At 40.9% G+C, this 18,232-nt stretch overlaps 1 protein-coding gene across 1 annotated transcript in view; it reads left to right on the top strand.

Annotated features, from left to right (window-relative positions):
* The window catches only part of LOC119659157 (fibroblast growth factor receptor 3-like), a 115,091-nt gene that overhangs the window by 87,726 nt on the left and 9,133 nt on the right, over positions 1-18,232 (top strand). Inside the window, exon 2 of the mRNA XM_038067107.1 lies at positions 11,230-11,411. Within this exon, the coding sequence (XP_037923035.1) occupies positions 11,230-11,411 (182 nt within the window). The remainder of the gene's footprint in view (positions 1-11,229; positions 11,412-18,232) is intronic.

The following is an 18,232-nucleotide window of genomic DNA, read 5'->3' as shown; positions in this document are numbered from 1 at the left end:
CAAAAAGCTTCCCCGATATGCAATTTCAGTTATTGATCTCAAATTTTCATATGCTAGATGTAATTATTGGTTTATTCAGAATTGCTTTTTGCGCTGCGGAGTGGTACTGTACTGTTGCCTCTATCTGATTTTGTAATCTAGGCCAAGGTTCTCATGATTTTTCCGAGAATTGAAGCTTGTTATATTGCAGCTGAATAGCGTAGCCCTCCGGAAAGCTATAATGGTGAGAGATATGGTGTTGTTGCGTAACATACAAAGGTGTAATTATTTCATAAATCATTGCATTTTGGAAATCATCGGAATTATAAAATGTATTTCTAATTTATCATGTCGCCTGTAAGTTACTATACCAATATCGGAAACATAATGCCAAGTTGGCTGTGTCACCGCCAACACCTTCCCACCGACAAACAGTCACCCCGTCAGGTACTGTAGTGAAACCGCGCAGAATGTAAACAGTAATTTTTCTCGGAAAATAATTACATAACAATCGACAATTTCTGCAAAGTAATTTCATTCGTTCCAATGTGTATACAAAAGCTATGATATGGATATGTGTACGTTTAATATAACTAGATCACTTCAAATGTGACTGCCAGAGAGCAAATAAAAAACCATTTTACCAAACAAGTAAGGGGGCCAAGTCGTACTCTTGTGGGACACCGGTGAATTCATGGTCGTATGGTATCTTTGCATGTCATTTCCTCTAACACCTGGAAAAACAGTCAAGCAGAAAATTAGAATTGAGCATGAAGCGTTTTCCAAGAATGCCTAGGCAGGAACTTAACCGCTGCTATTCCGAATACCTTAGACCAGGTGGACGGTGTGGCCGCAAACAAGTTCCAGCAATCAATAAAGTTTGATTGTAAAGGTAACATAGCCGTCGCCCCCTACGCATTAAATTTATTGACGGATATTGCGGGAACGTAAAATTAAAACGCTTCCGCTGTTGACGTGCGTTAGTAACCGATTATTTTATATAATTTTCAATTGATAACATGCAATTTATGTTGGTGTGAATGCGATGCGTCATTTGTCAGGTTTCCCCATTCATTTTGTAGGACTTACATTGAGTAGGCTTGTAATACGACTCTGTATGCTTTGTGAGTTTCAATTTTTCCTTATATCTCAATTTATTTGCCAAAGTTTTATGGGGCATTTCCGCAAACCACTGGATCTTTTTGCCCCTTTCCCAGAAGTCCTTAAATTTCAAGAGTAGTTTTCTCCTCTCAAGGGTCGTTACTGTTCTGAATTTGAATTGATGCCAGCTCCTCGAACTCATCATCAAAATATTTACTCCTTTTTTCTCATTCACCCAATGACTTGCAGCTTCAGGTCCACATCTTCCTATACCTAGAACCAATAAAATATGATCCTAACCATCCAAGAGAGAAGATTGTCTTTTTGCCAGTGTCTTTTTGGCATTTCAGCAAATCCAACAAAAAATCCAAGCAGTCAGTCTTTGTGGTTGACGCTTGTGCTCAGATAGATTGTTGAGATTAAAAGGGGTGTATGGACTCCTAAATTTCCCGGAAAGTCATTATTCTTTCGTTTCACTCTCCTTCCGTTCTCCCCAATTTGCCGTACGAAACCATTCAAATTCTTGAGAATTTTTTTTCAAGAATGAAAGGCTTCAAATTACATACTAGCGGAGAGAATCAAGTATATCAGAAGACTAAGCCAAAATTCTTTGAAGAGTTTCTAGTTATAAATTTTTGGCACTTTAGGTTGCCGCGACGAATAAAAAAATCGAAACAAACATCTTAAGATACGTATCTTCATCTTTTGCACTAGCGAAATTAACGAATGGTAACTTACGTGCGTGGTAAGATCGCTGTAGAGGAGTTGCCGAGCTCGTAGGTACGTTTGCTAAAATTAATTGTTAAATGAAGAGTGTAATGGGCATTTTTTTTTCAATTGGCCAAATTTTAATAGTTTCATGAGGTCTGAGCAATGGCTCTTGATTCTCGAGAAGAAACCAAGAAAACTGGTTTGAACATGACGTTAATTAAATTTTTGGGGAATTTCGTTGTTCGATAATTTATTTTATATATAGAAGTTGGAGGTAAGATAGTCTATAATTACGTACAAATTGGATGATGTAATTGGAGATGTGGTGTGGGATTTTCAAGTGAACTGGGAAGTACACTTAGATCGTAATGGCTGATAAATGATGACCAATTCAAAAGGAAAGATGCATATGGCCGTTCCCCTGTATTGAATATCACCGTTGCATTTGAAGTCTCTCAGCTTCTATGGAGATGGTCTAGTTGGATAATCTTGTTAAAACAGATATGACAGGAAGTTTCCCTAGTAACCTGTTTTCCCTACGTGCCTCAGCCCTGACCCAGAGGAACTACGTTTTATGCAGCTTGAGACTAAAATAGTTGAAATAGTTGAGCTGTCCGAAGTCATCAAGGACAAGCACAACGTGCACCAAGCCATCAGGATACTTTACAATAGGTCGCAGGAAGAAGTAAAAAAGCCTGAAGGAAAGCCATCCCCCCCCCCCCTCAAAGCACAAGGTCATCGACCTTCGATCATGTAAGCGAGTGCGAGACAAAGAGGGGGAAGCTTTGGGGAATCAACAGGCACCAAAAGGAAAAAAGAGGTCTTGACCAGTCCAACAAACGGAACTAAAAGTTCAGAAGGGCCCAAAGTGCCCAAAGAAGGAATGCCGGCTAGCGAAGCGAAATTTAAAGAAAATAAGAACGATGGTTGGACTAAGGTCGGGGTAGGGAAAGCTGAGACTTTCGTAACCAAGTTATAAACTCACCTTGGGGAGAATGTCGCGGTTCGTTCCGAAAAACACGAGATCTCTATCCAGTGCAAGGATCTCGATGAGGTAATATCCAGAGAAGAGATCTGCACTGGCTTGAAGCAACAATTCAAGTTGGAAGAATTCAGTGAAGAATCTATCGTGAGCCTAAGAAAAGGTTACGGCGGTACTCAATCGGCCACAATGTGACTGCCAGTGGAGTTAGCTCAGAAGTTACTGGCCGTGGGAAAGGTTCGGATTGGATGGGTTGTTTGCCGATTAAAGGAACAGATCTTTTTAAAGAGGTGCTTCAAATGCCTAATGTTTGGACACTTCACAAAGGCATGCACCAGCGGCATCGATCGGTCCGATTGATGTCGAAGGTGTGGGGCGAAAGGACATATTGCTAAGGAGTGCAATAGAGACGCCAACTGCATTTTGTGTGAAAGAAAGAGAGGATGGGATAACCGGGCTATTGCCGGAAGTGGCAAATGCCCGGAATTTAGGATGGCGTTAACTGCAATGAAAAAAGAGGTTAATACAAATGAACCTCAATCATTGCAGGGTCGCACAAGATTTGCTTGCATAGACCACTTAAAAACTCGCGATGGAGATTGCTATCATTAGTGAACCATTCAGAAATTTTGACGGTGGTGCGGCGATATGGACGTGCGGTCGTTCAAGCCATACAATATAGCATAAGTCAGGCGGCTAGTAGCTTTGTGTGGGCGAAAGTAAGCGGTACATTCATATACAGCTGCTACGCCTCACCGAGCCTCACACTGCCTGAGTTTGAAGACCTGCTAGACGACCTTGTTCACGACGCAAGGGGATCTGACTTTTATCGGCCCTGTACTAGCACGTGACATGTCTTGGCAAGTTAGCGAAGACTTCTCGTACAGCGACCACCAGGCTATCGCCTTTGAAGGACGGAACCACAAGGCAGGAGATCCGCATTCCAGAAACCGAAATCCAAAAGAACACCAGGATGGTCTGCAAAAGCGATGGATGAGCAAACATTCATGGAAGTGTGGCTAGACCTGCCTAGCAAAGCAGGCACCTCCATGAATAGAGCTCTCCATATTACACAAAGCATCTCTAAAGCATTTGTCGCGTCGATGGCCAGGGGATGCTTATTCCCCACTAGAAGACCCAATTATTGATGGAATAGTGACTTCGATCGATTTGCCGCAGAGCCAGACGACCGGCTCAGTGGGCAATAGGTAGGATCGATCAAGGGCGAAAGGAGCATGCCTATAGGGAAGCTCGCGAGAACCTCAAGTTCGTCATCCAGTGGAGTAAGAGAGAGTGTTTTAAGGAGCTTTGTTTAGAAGCGGACATAAATCCGTGGGGTAGCGCCTATAAAATCGTGACCGGACGATTCAGAGGCCGATCACCTGCCCTATGCTTTTGTTGAAAATAATCCAAGGGTTATTTCCCCAGCGAGCGGGGGAACTGACAACTTCCAATGTCCCCTAAATATGACGCCGATCGATCTGCTGGAGATCTGCAGTCGAATAGTCGATAGCAAAGCGACGGATCTGGACTCGGTATATCGTCCTCAAACTTGTCGGCAGAAGCTGGTACTGCTGCTTAAGGCTGGCAAACCTCCAGGGGAACCGTCCATCAAAATGGCATCCGATGATGAACCCAAGGAGTACGTTGTCTTAGCAGGTGTCCCACAGGGCCTCTTAACCTTCCGGTTCTGGAGGAAGCCACGGTGGGGGAGTTACGCCGATGATATAGCACTGGTTGTGGTCGCAAAACATCTCGAGGATACTGAGTTGTACTCAAGTGAAGCAATCGGTGTTGTTAAGACTTGGTTAGAGAGTGCTGGGCTGGCACTCGCGGAGAAAAAGACGGAAGCGGTCTTCATCACTAAACGCCACAAAAGAAATTACGCATGCATTAGAATCAGGAATCGTATCATCACTTCCAAGCCGGCCATCAAATACTTGGGGGTGATGATAAACGGAAAACTCAATTTTAAGCAGCACATAGAGCATACTTGCGAAAACGCTTCCACCATGAGTATGGCTCTGGCAAAGATGATGCCGATCGTAGGAGGACCGCGGCATACTTGCAGGCCGCTCATAGCATATCATGCTGTATGCAATCCCAGTTTCGGGAAAAGCGTTGCAGGTTTTAGGTAATACACATAAGCTGAGTACGGTTTACAGAAGAACAGCCTTAAGGGTGTGTTCTGCCTTCAGGAGCGTCTCAGACGATGCAACGTTCGTCATCTCGGGAATGATGCCGATTGACATCCTAGCAACCGAAATGATGAACATTTATAACACTAGGTCCGTCTTTCCCTTATCGCAGGTGAAAAAAGCCGAAAGGGAGAGATCCTCAAGGAGATGGCAACAGCGATGGGACCAGTCAGAAAAGGGTCGTTGGACTCACAAGTTGATCCCTTCCATCGGGGAGTGTTTGGAGAGAAAGCATGGGGATATCAATTATAATCTCACCCAGTTTTTCACCGACCATGGAGGATACCGTCAATACCTGTACAGGTTTAAATTGGACACCTCACCTAATTGTCCAGGAGGAAGGAGAGGTTCGCTTCGTCTTTGGTATCCAACAGGAAGAGTAATAACCGAAAATCCATAGAGGGAGAGAGATTAGAAATAAGTAAAAAACAAATCCCAACTTATTATCTAAGCGTTTACAAAACACTCTTCATGCTTAATTAAAAATTCAAATCGTACTGTTTTTCCTATTTATTTAGTCGTTAATTAATGAAATCATTTGGAATTTTCAATTTAAATACAAATGTAATAATTAGGGCTGGATTTGCAACCATGTCTGGTGAATACAAATCCAAAAAATGCTTAAAATAGGTAAACCAATATTAGCAAAATATCAATCATTTGATTAACATATTATCCATTTAATTAAAATATTCAAAAAGTCATGATACTTCAAAGAACGAGTTAGGATAACCGATAACGTCATAGAAATGAGCCTGCTTTGACTGCAAAGTGAGTGGGTGGTTCGATATCGATGGTTAGGATTAAGGAAATGGTTGGATATCAGTTTTAAATAGCAACGATGAACTATTAGCTAATATTGGGGGGAAAAAGATTTTAACGTTAACAAGGTAACAAGTCGGGAAACTGGAAGCTAGACAAGTCAAGTACAAAAGGTTTTTGTTTACCTATGTGAAGAACGATGAGTACCTGACAGTTCCATGTGTACATAGTTAAAAATTCAATTGCATTTTAAGTTTAATTATCGTATAATAGAAAGCGGACAATTTGGTCTGATCATACAAAATCTAAACCAAAAGAGAGTCGACGCCGGTCGGTAAAGTGTTAATAATAGTTGGATTTTTATCAAACTTTCCAAAACTATGCATTATGTTATTAGTTATAACCGTATCATATTTTGAGGTGAATTTCTAAAATATGGTAATATACTATTATTATCTTTATTTGAGCAGATGTATTTTGAAGCCTAGATTTCATATGGATGCGTCATTCTGATTTTTTTCAGATTTTTCGATTGGATTGGTTCTGAGAACAAGACCTGTTACACTTTTTGAGGCACACATTTTGAGCCCTCACTTCTCTATGTTTCACTCGTGTATGTGTGTGTATGGTGGGGGAGAAGCTACAGCTTCTGAGCACTCAGGCCGTGTTATGTTTCACTCAGTTTCGAAAAGTACTAATCGAGCCCTTTCATTTGAAACCAAATACGACCATATTCTGTGAAAAAAAAATACACCCCCCTTTTCACAAGTATGGGGAGCCCCCTTAAACCCAGTGCAAAGTAATGCCACCCCATGTATGTAAAGGGTTTCATAGACCACACATTGTCACCAAATTTCCTGACAATTGGTAGGTTTCCAAGTAAATCGGGTGTGACAGACAGACGGACATCGAATCGATTCTAATAAGGTTTTGTTTTCAACAAAACCTTAAAATAGGTTGAAGAGAAGTAGATTCTTCAGGAATGGAATATTAATATTTCACTCGAATGTCAATTATATATTATTATCTATTATCTTATTTGCCCAAAATTGATAATTTTGAACTGCTATTATAACCGGATTTCCATAAAACATGGCATGCATATACGTGATACTGTCCTCTATGCTAGCGCAATTTGGTACTTTTAGAATAAACTTGCGCCAATTTCTAGATTTCATATAAGCGAACTGCTGTGAATTTTTTTCACATTTTTGGGTTGGGTAGTTTCCGAAAATGAGTCCTGTCTCGAGTGTCCAGTTTATCGTAAAGATTTTTGTAATGGTTCGCTCGGGTGGCAGCGACTGCTTTCTTTCCTTCCCGGTTGGCATTTTTATAAATTTGCCAATTTGCAAGCGTTTCATCGTCGAGAAGTTTGTGGTAGTGGTGTTTTTTTTCACGGATCTTCATTTCCACATCATCATTCTAAAGCCAAGTATCTCGGTTGATGTACCGTTTACTCGGCTTGGTGACCTCGAAGGCTTCAGAGGCTGCTTTGTGGATCGTGTCTTTCATTTGATTCCACGATTCTTCCACATTCGTAATGCTCGCTAATCGTGTGAGTGAGATCGTTTCTTCTTTCTTCTCGCCAAATCGCCACAATTTAATGCGCCGCGGGCCAGTGCGTTCCTGATGCTGTTTTATTTGTGGCTTGATTCGCAGGACGGCAATCAATGGACGATGTTGAGGAGCGATGTTCTCATAGCGAACGGCTTTGCAATCAGTGACAGCGGTAAAATGTCGACGTCTTTTGAGAATATAATTCGATTTGCGTTTTACTGTTCCCAGTATAAAATGTAGGAAGATGAGACAATTGTTTGATGAACTATGTATTCATAAGTACAAGTTCATGGGTGTCCGTAAAATCGATTATACGCTCGCCACCCTCATTGCCCGCTCCGAACCTCTTTCCCCCATGGCACCTGCTACCGCCTGCCTTTTCACCCACATGACCATTAAGATCGCCAGCAATGATAATATAGTCGTCAGCAGGCACGTGGCAAGTCTTTTCATCGAAAAGTTGCCAGAAGACATTTTTTTCTGCATCTGGCCGACCTGTCTGTGGTGCGTACGCAGTGAAGAAGTGAATAGTGTGATCAGCTGATATAATGGTGAGTTTCATCAGCCGATCATCAAATCATTCGACTTCTTTAATGGCATCACGGAACCCCTCTGAGATGGAAATGCCAACACCATATTGAGTGTGTGGGCTACCAAAATAGAGATAACCATTTTTACCGCGTTCGCGTTCAATGTCGCAGCTTTTGGCACTACACCATCGGGTTTCTTGCAGAGCGCAGATATCAATGCGCCTTTTCTGAAGGGCTCCTGTGATTTCCTCGGTCTTTGCCGTTAGGGTACCGACATTTAACGTGCAGACACGTATTTGCTTTGTTCATTTTGTTCGGACTAACTTGCTTACGTCCTGACGCCGTCCATGCGTCAAGAACCTTTGCCCATTTCTCGACAGGACCGGGGCCCGTCCTGCCACATCGACTGAGGTGGACGCCCTAGCATTTCTCCGAGGCTTCTGACTCGGCTTGGTCGGCCTGTCGCGGAACCTGTCACCAAGAGAGATCAGGTAGGATTTAGCATAGTGGAATAACTCCAACTACACTATATTTATCTCATTCCATGATCTCAGTATTTTATTTTTGTTTTACTGAGGATAGTACAGAGTACGTTGTCTCAAACCCTCCTCCTTTACCTGGGCTTGGGACCAGCATACTATGTATGTTAATTGCATGGCGGTGTTAAAGAGGGTTCTCAGTAAATTTTAAAAATAGATTAGTATACTATTATTAACTTTATTTTAGCAGATATCATGGATATATGGAGAGTAGTTCGGAGCCTAGATGTCATTTAGAGACGTCATAATGATTTTTTTTTTAGATTTTTTCTGGTGGGAAGTTTCTAGGAATGTCTCCTTAATTTGACCCATTTATGACCCCCTCACTCTCCCGTTTTGCAATTGGTTTCAAAACGAAGACCTAATTTGGAAAGTGCTAATCATTTCATTTGATATCCCACATAACTATATTCGATGAAAACAACAATGATATGATGTCTGCGTTTTTACAATCCAGGAACGGCTAAATTGGATCCCATACAATGTTTAATTCGATCAAATAAACCTCCGAAGAATTTCTCGCAAAACATTATCAAGCCAGCACGTGGTTTTCAAATTTTACAATGGAAACGAAAGGATAACTCATTTCATTAATTCATCGTTAAGCACGTGAAATGTACCCATCGAGCTGTCCATTAATTAACATTAAAAAACGTGTGAACAATTATCTTCCATATTGGAGGTGTCAATTCACGAGTTTTGCCACCCTACAGAAGTGAAGCCCTCTTTGAAAAGCGAATTCGTATCTTGTTACGCTGATGTCATTATTATGATAGTAATTCTCGGATTTCCTTATTATTAACCACGCCAATGCACGCTATCAAAGTGGCTCTTCCATAAGACCCTCTTACGTACGGAAAGGGTGTAGATAGGAACGGTGTTATTCAATGGGTTAACGAATGTACACGTAACTCGCATTCAACATATCGCATTACCTGGCGATTTTTATCGTTTTCAAAAAATTTCTTACCTAAAGTGTCTAATCCTCGCTTTGAAAAGGGTGTATGGGGTTTTCGCATTTCCGAAGAAACACTTGTTAGCATGTCTTGGGAGTTGTTTTCTGCTCGTAATAATTTTGTAAAAGCTGTCCAAACGGCAACAGACATGCTATTCGATATCGCCGCTCGCAATCTTGCATTACATTTCCAAGCGGTGAAAATGGTCGTCGATAATGTTACACCTGAGTAAACAGATTTCGCCAAGGAAGATTGCTAAGAAAAAATACTAGTTATCGGATAGCCGGTCTAAATACTAATTCTTCAGATGAGATGCAATTTTGAATTGAATAATTGACAAATTTAGGCTCCTAACTAGCTTCATGTGGGAACTTCAATGAATTTCTTGAAAAATTAAGAGACTTTAAAATTCTTCTTTCGTGACTAACACTCATTTCGCGTGGAAATGTTTAGTATGTAGGCGGGTTTTCCGTGCCATAATCAGGTTTTCTGTGCTACAATCAGATTTTCAGATTTCGCATTCAAAAAGTTAAAGAGGATGTACCGATAACAATTTAAAATATTAAGAGGATGAAAAAGTAATGTCGTATTTTGTCAATAGATAGCGACACTTAAACATATCTTGTGTCGTACTTATCACATCGGGTCATACTATACGGCGATTTGAAGACGACAATTTGGGCTACAGGTGTCTCTTTGACAGTTTTATGATCGTACGTTTCAGTCTCAAATTATAGCGCGTCAAAATGAAGTCCACCAACGAAGAAATCCGTCATATTTTACGTTTTTGCCACCTGAGAGGTAAAAATGCAACGAAGGCGGCCAAAAAAATTTGTGAAGTTTATGAGTTCGATACTGTAACGATTCGCACAGCACAGCGTCGGTTCAATCGATTTCGTTCTGGTGTAGTGGATGTCGAGGATACAACCCGTACTGGTAGGCCAATCGTCGTAGAAACCGATAAAATCGTCGAAATCATCCAAATAGAGCGGCATGTGAGCATTCGCTCGACTGGCCAGGAATTGGGTAAGGACCATAAAACCGTTTGGAACCATTTGCAGAAGATCGGATTCCAAAAAAAGCTGGATGTTTGGGTGCCACACGAGTTGACGGAAAAAAATCTCTTGGACCGAATCAACGCCTACGATGCACTGCTGAAACCGAACGAATTCGACCCATTTTTGAAGCGGATGGTGACTGGTGATGAAAAGTGGATCACGTACGAAAATCTCAAGCGAAAAAGATCGTGGCCGAAACGCGCAAGCCGGCCCAGATCATCGCAAGCCCGGATTGACGGCCAGGAAGGTTTTGCTGTGTGTTTGGTGGGATTGGAAGGGAATCATCCACTATGAGCTGCTCAACTATGGCCAGGCCCTCAATTCGGTCCTCTACTGTGAGCAACTCTACCGTTTTAAGCAGGCGATTGACCAAAAGCGGTCAGGATTGGTCAATAGGAATGGTGTTCTGTTCGACCAGGACAACGCTCGGCCTCACACATCGTTGATGACCCGCCAGAAGCTACGGAAGCTCGGATGGGATGTCCTGTCGCACCTATCGTATAGTCCGGACCTGGCACCAAGTGATTACCATCTCTTCCGGTCTATGCGAAACGCTTTTGGTGCTACTAAGTTCGCCGCAAAAGAGGCTTGCGAAAACTGGCTGCCTGAGTTTTTTGCAAATAAGGAGGGGAGTTTTATAAGAGGGGGATAACGGAGTTGTCTTCTAAATGGCAACAAGTTTGCGAACAAAACGGCGCATATTTGACTTAAATCGGATAATTCTAAGTAAGTTAAATAAAGCGTTAAAATTCGATCACAAATACGGCATTACTTTTTCCCCAACCCAATATTTTCCTCCAGTTCTAGTTTGAATTAAAATTCTTAACTTTAATATATTTTTTTCATTTTTTTACAGGCTCAAAGATGGCAAGGCGTATCCCTGGACCTCAGAAATATCTTCATTAATATTATACCCAGAAGCATCTAATCAAACAATTTATACAAGACAAGTTCAAGCTGCTGACGCTGGCAATTATACATGTGTCTTACGAAATGATACACACAAGATAGCACATCACATCTTGCTTAACGTACAAGGTGAGTTTATTAGAATAGATGACGAGACTAAGGGAACATTTCCAGCGAAACTTTGGGAAAAAAACGTAACACGCGTGGCAGAATATAATACCGAACTTTCAAAATTAGTTTTTACTCCGAATTTCAATCCTTGTTGCTTTGGGAATATTCCTTGGAGATTTGTTTTAAGCTGAACTGAAGCTACTTGAATCTTTCGTAGAATTTCTTGATTGGTTTCTTGAAATCCTCAAGAATAATTCCGGTTGTAAAATTTGCCCCTCAATTTAAAATATTTGGCAGGAAGTATTTTATGTTATTAGAACGGTCTTTGCTAGGTTTTTCACACGAAAAATGTATTTTTCTTTCTTCTTTTAGATTACTTTAGTTTGTCATGCACTTAACATGAGATTTTTAGGCTTATTGTCTTCAGTTTTTGCACTCATATTTTCTAAGAAAATTTAAAAAAAACATAGAGAATCTCTATATGGGTACCTATACGTACTGAAAACACTTGTATGTTATTATTGACCAAACTTGTATCTTCTGCTCTGTTTGCACAGCTTTAGAAATATATTACACACCATTAGATCATACACATTTATTCTGTCATGAACTGGAATTCAGTCTGTAATGAACATGAAGTGTTGAGGTGGTCACAAAACCATCCTGAGTGTCTATGTTCAATATAGGACTTCCAACAGGGGGTCCTACTCTGATGACAAGTTTTGCTCTGGGTCATTCGTATAGAAATAACCTAAATCTTTCAAGACTGCTCCGCACATAGCTCCATGTAAATGTTTTCATCTTCAGTGTAATAGCTCTAATCATGGATAGACTTCTCACATGAAGTAAATGTTCATTACTGCAAGTCCCATTTGAAATGTGGGGACGGTTTCCTGTTCTTCTCGTCGGTAGAATAGAACAAAAGCTTGGCAATTTTGCCTCTGAAAATAGGAATTTTTAAGGCTATGGTACATGTTCAAAGGTTTTCTTAGTTTGAGTATCCGAAAGCGTTCAATTATGTGTGAAATTTGTTGTTTTCTTCCCTTCTCTGTCGGGTCGAAACAACGAATGGATGATGGGTATTCCTAGGATTACGGAGGTAATCGAATAATGCTCCACTTTCAAAATGATGATATTCCATCGTTTAATTTTCAGATTACAAACAACAGATTACTGAGGCAAATTCGGATAGTAGCGTTTATAGGAATTTAGTGTCCAAAATATCTATTCAACTTTTTTGTTGAGAATGCTGGGAGTCCTGAGTCCGCACCCACTTAGTGACGGAAAGGACCACTTGGGAAGCAACTTGATTCCTCTTTTGTAGTCCACGGACTCCTCTTTTTTGAGTTAAATACACAAGTTTTTCAAAAAAGAACGAAAAAGTTGAATAACGGTTTCGTCCAGGGCAGAGACAATTCATCAGCCGCTGTCTCACCCCTGCCTTGGGAGCAGCGTGACCGAAAGTAAAAGTAATCTATTCAACTATTATTTTAGTAACATGGAGTTTTGATTCGTTTAAATTGCGTTTAGTGGATTAATACAACGGAAGATCGAAACGGCGATGGTAACAAACCACCACGCTATATACTGATAAGAGAGTATTTTGACTTAACCCGCACCAAGGCTGTGATAGAAAAAAATCGCGAATCCGATCTAGATCAACCGATTCCTCTATCGAATGAAACAAAGGCTTCAGAAGAAGATCTATTAGTGCTTACAGTTCTTAGTACTTTTTATATCTTCATTCTCTTACACACCACCTCATCCAGGCCTTACGCACAGATAATCAAATCTAATTTGATCGACGCCGACCAAATTCAACCGGAAACTACCTTGCGAGTTAGGGTTATCATTCCGTATAGGATGCAGTAGCAAAGAACCCTCTTATCTAAAAATCAGGCGATGACGGCTTTAAAGGTTTCTTACCAAGGCAGAGGCAAATCGTCAGACGCTGCCTGATCTGATCTCTGCCCTGAGAGAGAGTAAGTTGGACCCCACGATTCTCACAAAAAAAATATTTTCAGCTCTGGCCAAACTTTGGTCAATAAGGCGGATTTTCGCTCAATATAATTCGTAGTCAACATCTGCGAGCCGTACGGTCACGCTGCATCGTGAGGCAGCGTCTGACGATCTGTCTAGCCGTGTCATCGCCTAATTTTTAGAAAGTTTGAGTGCTAAGCCCTAAACGAGGGGTCCGTGGACCAAAAAAAAAGAGGGAATAAGTTGCTTCCCATTTGGTTCGGTCCAGCATTAAGTTGATGCGGACTTAGGACCACATAATTCTAAAAAAAACACCTTATTATCGTTTCATGAATTGAACAATTGGTTCGAGCAGTTCCAGGCCCAAATATACTCAAATGCCAGACTCACTGCAAGTTTTAACTTTCTCAACCGATATTTTGAGCGTTCGCATAGCAATTTATCAGTGTGGATCCCACTGAAGTACGTTCAATTTATTTGAGAATAGTTACATTTGATGTGCAGCATTGCCTATGTCTGCAAAAAGTGTCGTTTTTCGTGAAAAACGTTTTTCTGTTTTCGGTTAAGCGCTTTGTATAGTGTTCGGTGTTTGACCAGCATAAATCTGATCTTACAAGCTGGCATGAAGCGAGTTCCGTTCACGTCTCCAGTTCCAGCTTCCCTCTCCTCTTCTCCTTACAAGATTTTGAAGAAAGTTATATCAGATAGGTTTTAACTCTTAGTTCTTCCACCTGAGCAAACTGAGTTTAGCCAATGCATGCTTCCACGGAGAAGCCCACTTAATTTGTTGCAATCTGCTTTTTTTCTTTGAAGTCGAAACCTATTACGATTTGTCACCCTGTAGAAATGATACTTCATCATTATCATCAACGGCGCATTCAGTCTAGGCCTAAGGAACTGCAGAGACCCCGGTTTTGCGCCGAGGTCCACCAATTCGATATCCCTAAAAGCTGTCTGGTGACCTACGCTATCGATCCATCTCGGGCAGGGTCTACCTCGTCTTCTTTTTCTACCATAGATATTGCCCTTACAGACTTTCTGGGCTGGATCATCCTTCATGTGTCCGGATAGCTGAGTGGTTAGAGCGCAAGGCTGTCGTACGGAAGGTCGCGGTTCAAATCTCACTGGTGGCAGTGGAATTTGTATCGTGATTTGACGTCGGATACCAGTCGACTCAGCTGTGAATGAGTACCTGAGTCAAATCAGGGTAATAATCTCGGGCGAGCGCAATGCTGACCACATTGCCTCCTAGTGTACCGTTATGGTCTTGAATGAAGTGCTCTAACACACTTCAAGGCCCTGATCCAACATGGATTGTTGCGCCAACGATTATTATTATTATTATTATCATCCTTCATGTTGAGCCGGATTTTATCCACAACCAGACGGTCGTGGTATTGCTCGTAGATTTCGTCGTTATGTAGGCTACAGCATCGTCCATCCTCACGTAGGGGGTCAAAAATTCTTCGGAGTATCCTTTTCTCGAACGAAGCCAAGAGTTCGCAATTTGTTTTTGTTCCTAAGAACCAAAGTTTCTGAGAAATACATAAGAACAGTTTTTGTAAGCTTTGTAAGCTGCAAAGACACTTACAGTTTTCTAATATGCTTGTTTTTTCCAAGAAAAAGTTGACCTTCTCATATTGCTGAATCTGTCTGGTACAAAAGCATTGGAGCGTGTGTTGGTGGGACACTTCTGTTTAACTGCATTTAGATTCTGGTAGGCCTGCACGACTAATTTTCGCCATTTTTCGAATTTGTCTGCTCTGCTAGTAAATCAGGATACTCATTCTGAACTTGGAGCTGAAGATTTTACAAAAGAAACCTGTTTTTTTTTGGTGAATAGAAATAACATCGATTTTTCAAGTTTGTTCCTCGGCTTTAGGTTTAAGGTTACATGCCTTCTTCTTGTGAACCAAGTGTTGCTATGCCTTATTCGCATCCCACTTTGAAGAATAGAGTATCCAATCCTTTCCTGAGTAACATTCCATAAAAGTTTTGTCGCTCTTGTGAGTGTATGTTTAAATGTGGGTTTCACAAATTAAGCTTCCCAGATGTCTCCGAAGATAGGTTTAGGCGCTGGAAACTGGCTTGTCCTTACCTTTTTTGTGTTTCATTTGAAGGTTTAGGTCTCGAAAGGGAGCTTCTCTTAAGTTTCTGGAATACGGGCCTTGTCAGCTGGAGTCTGAAAAGTTGTACGGTCCAAGCCTGTGGAAACTGCCTCTTCTTAGGACATACGGTTGGAAACAAAGGACTATAGTAAGATACTATAGATTTTTTATGGTCCTCTACATTAACGCTCATTCCACATCATATACTGATTGCTCAAAGCCGTGATTTGAATCCAAGTGTGTGGTTTGTTTCCACTTGAAAGGTTCACAGATTCCATATTTATATTTTAGCCGTAGTTGACGGAGTTATCTGCCTTAGTTTGATAGCCCTTCGCTGGTATGAATTGTTTGCCTCTATAGTATTCTACCACATTTTCGAGACAGTGTCTTTGCTTTTTTAAGGAAGTAGTTACATAAGGGATTAGATATTGTCTGCTAATTTGTAGTCTAGCCTAAAATTGATAGACCAGTAGCTTCCTCCATACTACAATTTTTATTTTTCAATGCTACTTAGGTTTGTACAGATGAAGGGGGTAAGTTTGTAGTTTGGAGGAACCTACTGGTCTATCAAGGAATTACATGACAAGTGGTACTTCGAGAGATATGTCACTTGCGATATGTTGTGCAATCACCTAGCTGTGAACTTTTTTATCATCTTTCTTTAGATGCGTGTTTCAGCGAAGGCAGCACATCCATGACAACTCGAAATCGGAGCAACGAGATCAAGAGACTAGCGTTCTACCCGCTACAAGGATACAGAATGAAAATATCTTTGATGCGTCCCGGGATTATTTTAGTTATTATCTTCGTGACAGCAGGAAGCGCACGAACACCCTTACAACTTCCGCACTCCTTGTCCTACTATAACATTAATCCCACACTAAAACCTGCTGGGGATTACTTAAACATTTCTCTATATTTTCCATATTTAAAAACTTGGGACTTGTTTTGCCTTGAAATATGCTTTTTCCCCAAAATCGATTTAAATACCCTGAATGCTACGCTAACAAAATATAACGTTGATGTCGACTTGAAATGTGTACGTTCACATACCTATGTTCATATGAAGCATTTCTAAGAGATTTTCTTTTGTGATCATCGAAACTTCCACTCTAGGGACCGAGAAATTCTTCGTAAAGCTTTGGCTGAACACCCCACTATGAAAGAGCTTTGTTTTTTGTATTGTAAATGTATACATGTTGGAAATTTTGCTGTGAAATTGCTTTTCCTCGAATTCAGGCTTTTCCCAAGCTATGTGTTTTATTGGCAATCTGCGCTCTCCCAAATAGCATTTGTGTCGACAATTCGCAGAACTAGCCTCCTTCGGTGCTCCTTGCTTTCGCATATAATGAGCAGTTCCCCGAAGTCGCAAAATGTCCTGTGTTCGTTAAAAGAGTATACACACACCTCTCTACGCAGAAAGAAATATCAACCGCGATATAGCGAATATTGCATGCCGGCAGCAGGAATGTGTTTTATTGCGCACAATCGGAATTTCTCTGAGAATTGATTGATACCAGGAAATGTTGGGTGTAGTAGCTTAGGGGTAGTTAGTTACCATGAATTCGTCACAGTCTGCAGATATCACATAATAGTATTGATGTCGTTGCTATGTTCCAGCAATTTTCTAGCGCAAGGTCCTCTTGCTTTAGATTTTGTCCTTCCATAATTAACATAAGTTATAATTGTACAACTTCTGGGTTTTCAACACTCCATCAGGAAGAAACTGGCAACTTAAACGATTGCTGTTCCCGACCCTTAATTCTGGATATCGCGACGCATAATAGTATAATTAAGTTTGGAAGTATGGAAGGATTCTCATAACTGGGATTCTTCGCCTGCTATTTCAAAGTTCCCCGAAGGATCCCAGATCTAATGGAACCTAGCATAAGAAACTTTTGAAGTTGTTCGCTGGGATATGGTATTCGTTTCCATGATATAAAGGCATTCCCCAGCGTAACTACAATCAAGTTTTCATCTTTAAAATATTCTGGTTTCAAATTAATCGGTCATCAGTAGAAAGCGAATAATATTAGGAAAATTTGTGGAAGTCGTGGTTTGAATAACATGTAAAGCGCGTTACCCCCGGGATAAAGCCCTGAAGGACAGGATTGCCTACTAACCTGAATTCTCCTAAACTGTGATCATTACTTCGCCCAGCTGCCTCTACATTGGCTTTACGAGGAACTCTATTCCACTAAAGAGGCTGTAGTAGAAACGAAAGCTCCTGATTTCCTTCCCGTCTGTTTCTTCCACTGAAATAGCTCCGATTCTGGGAAATTTTCAGCTGGGGCAAACTTTGTTCAACATACTGGGAATATTCTCTTGCTGTCGTTACGTAAAGAAGGATACAAGAAGAATTTTTCCATTTTCCGCGAAAGGTACATCAGATTGTGTTGGGCGTCGTATTGCTTCTTGCCCCTCATATATCTTCTCTTTACATTTACTTCGTCCTTCTACTTTGGAGGAAATTACATGACCTTTGGATTCGTTCTAGTTTGTACGAAACAAGAGAGAATCATGGATTCTGAGAATGGCTCTATAATTGTGTTTCATCGAAGTTGCTGTGCTAAAAGATATTTCTCGTTTCCGGGAAATCCTCTGCTTCTTCCCACATCGTTAAAGTGAAACCTGTAAGCGTGTTTCTCAGCCCCAAATGAACAAATTGCGCCGTTTGCTGTTCTCCTTTTGATGGCTATAGCTTGAAATAGAATTTCTAGAAAATTTTGAGAAAGGATGCAATTATCCTTG

Source organism: Hermetia illucens, chromosome 6 (genome assembly GCF_905115235.1).
Source record: "Hermetia illucens chromosome 6, iHerIll2.2.curated.20191125, whole genome shotgun sequence".
In the NCBI taxonomy this organism is placed as follows: Eukaryota; Metazoa; Arthropoda; class Insecta; order Diptera; family Stratiomyidae; genus Hermetia; species Hermetia illucens.
Note: the sequence above shows the minus strand (reverse complement) of the source record. Positions and strands in the feature narration are given on the sequence as shown.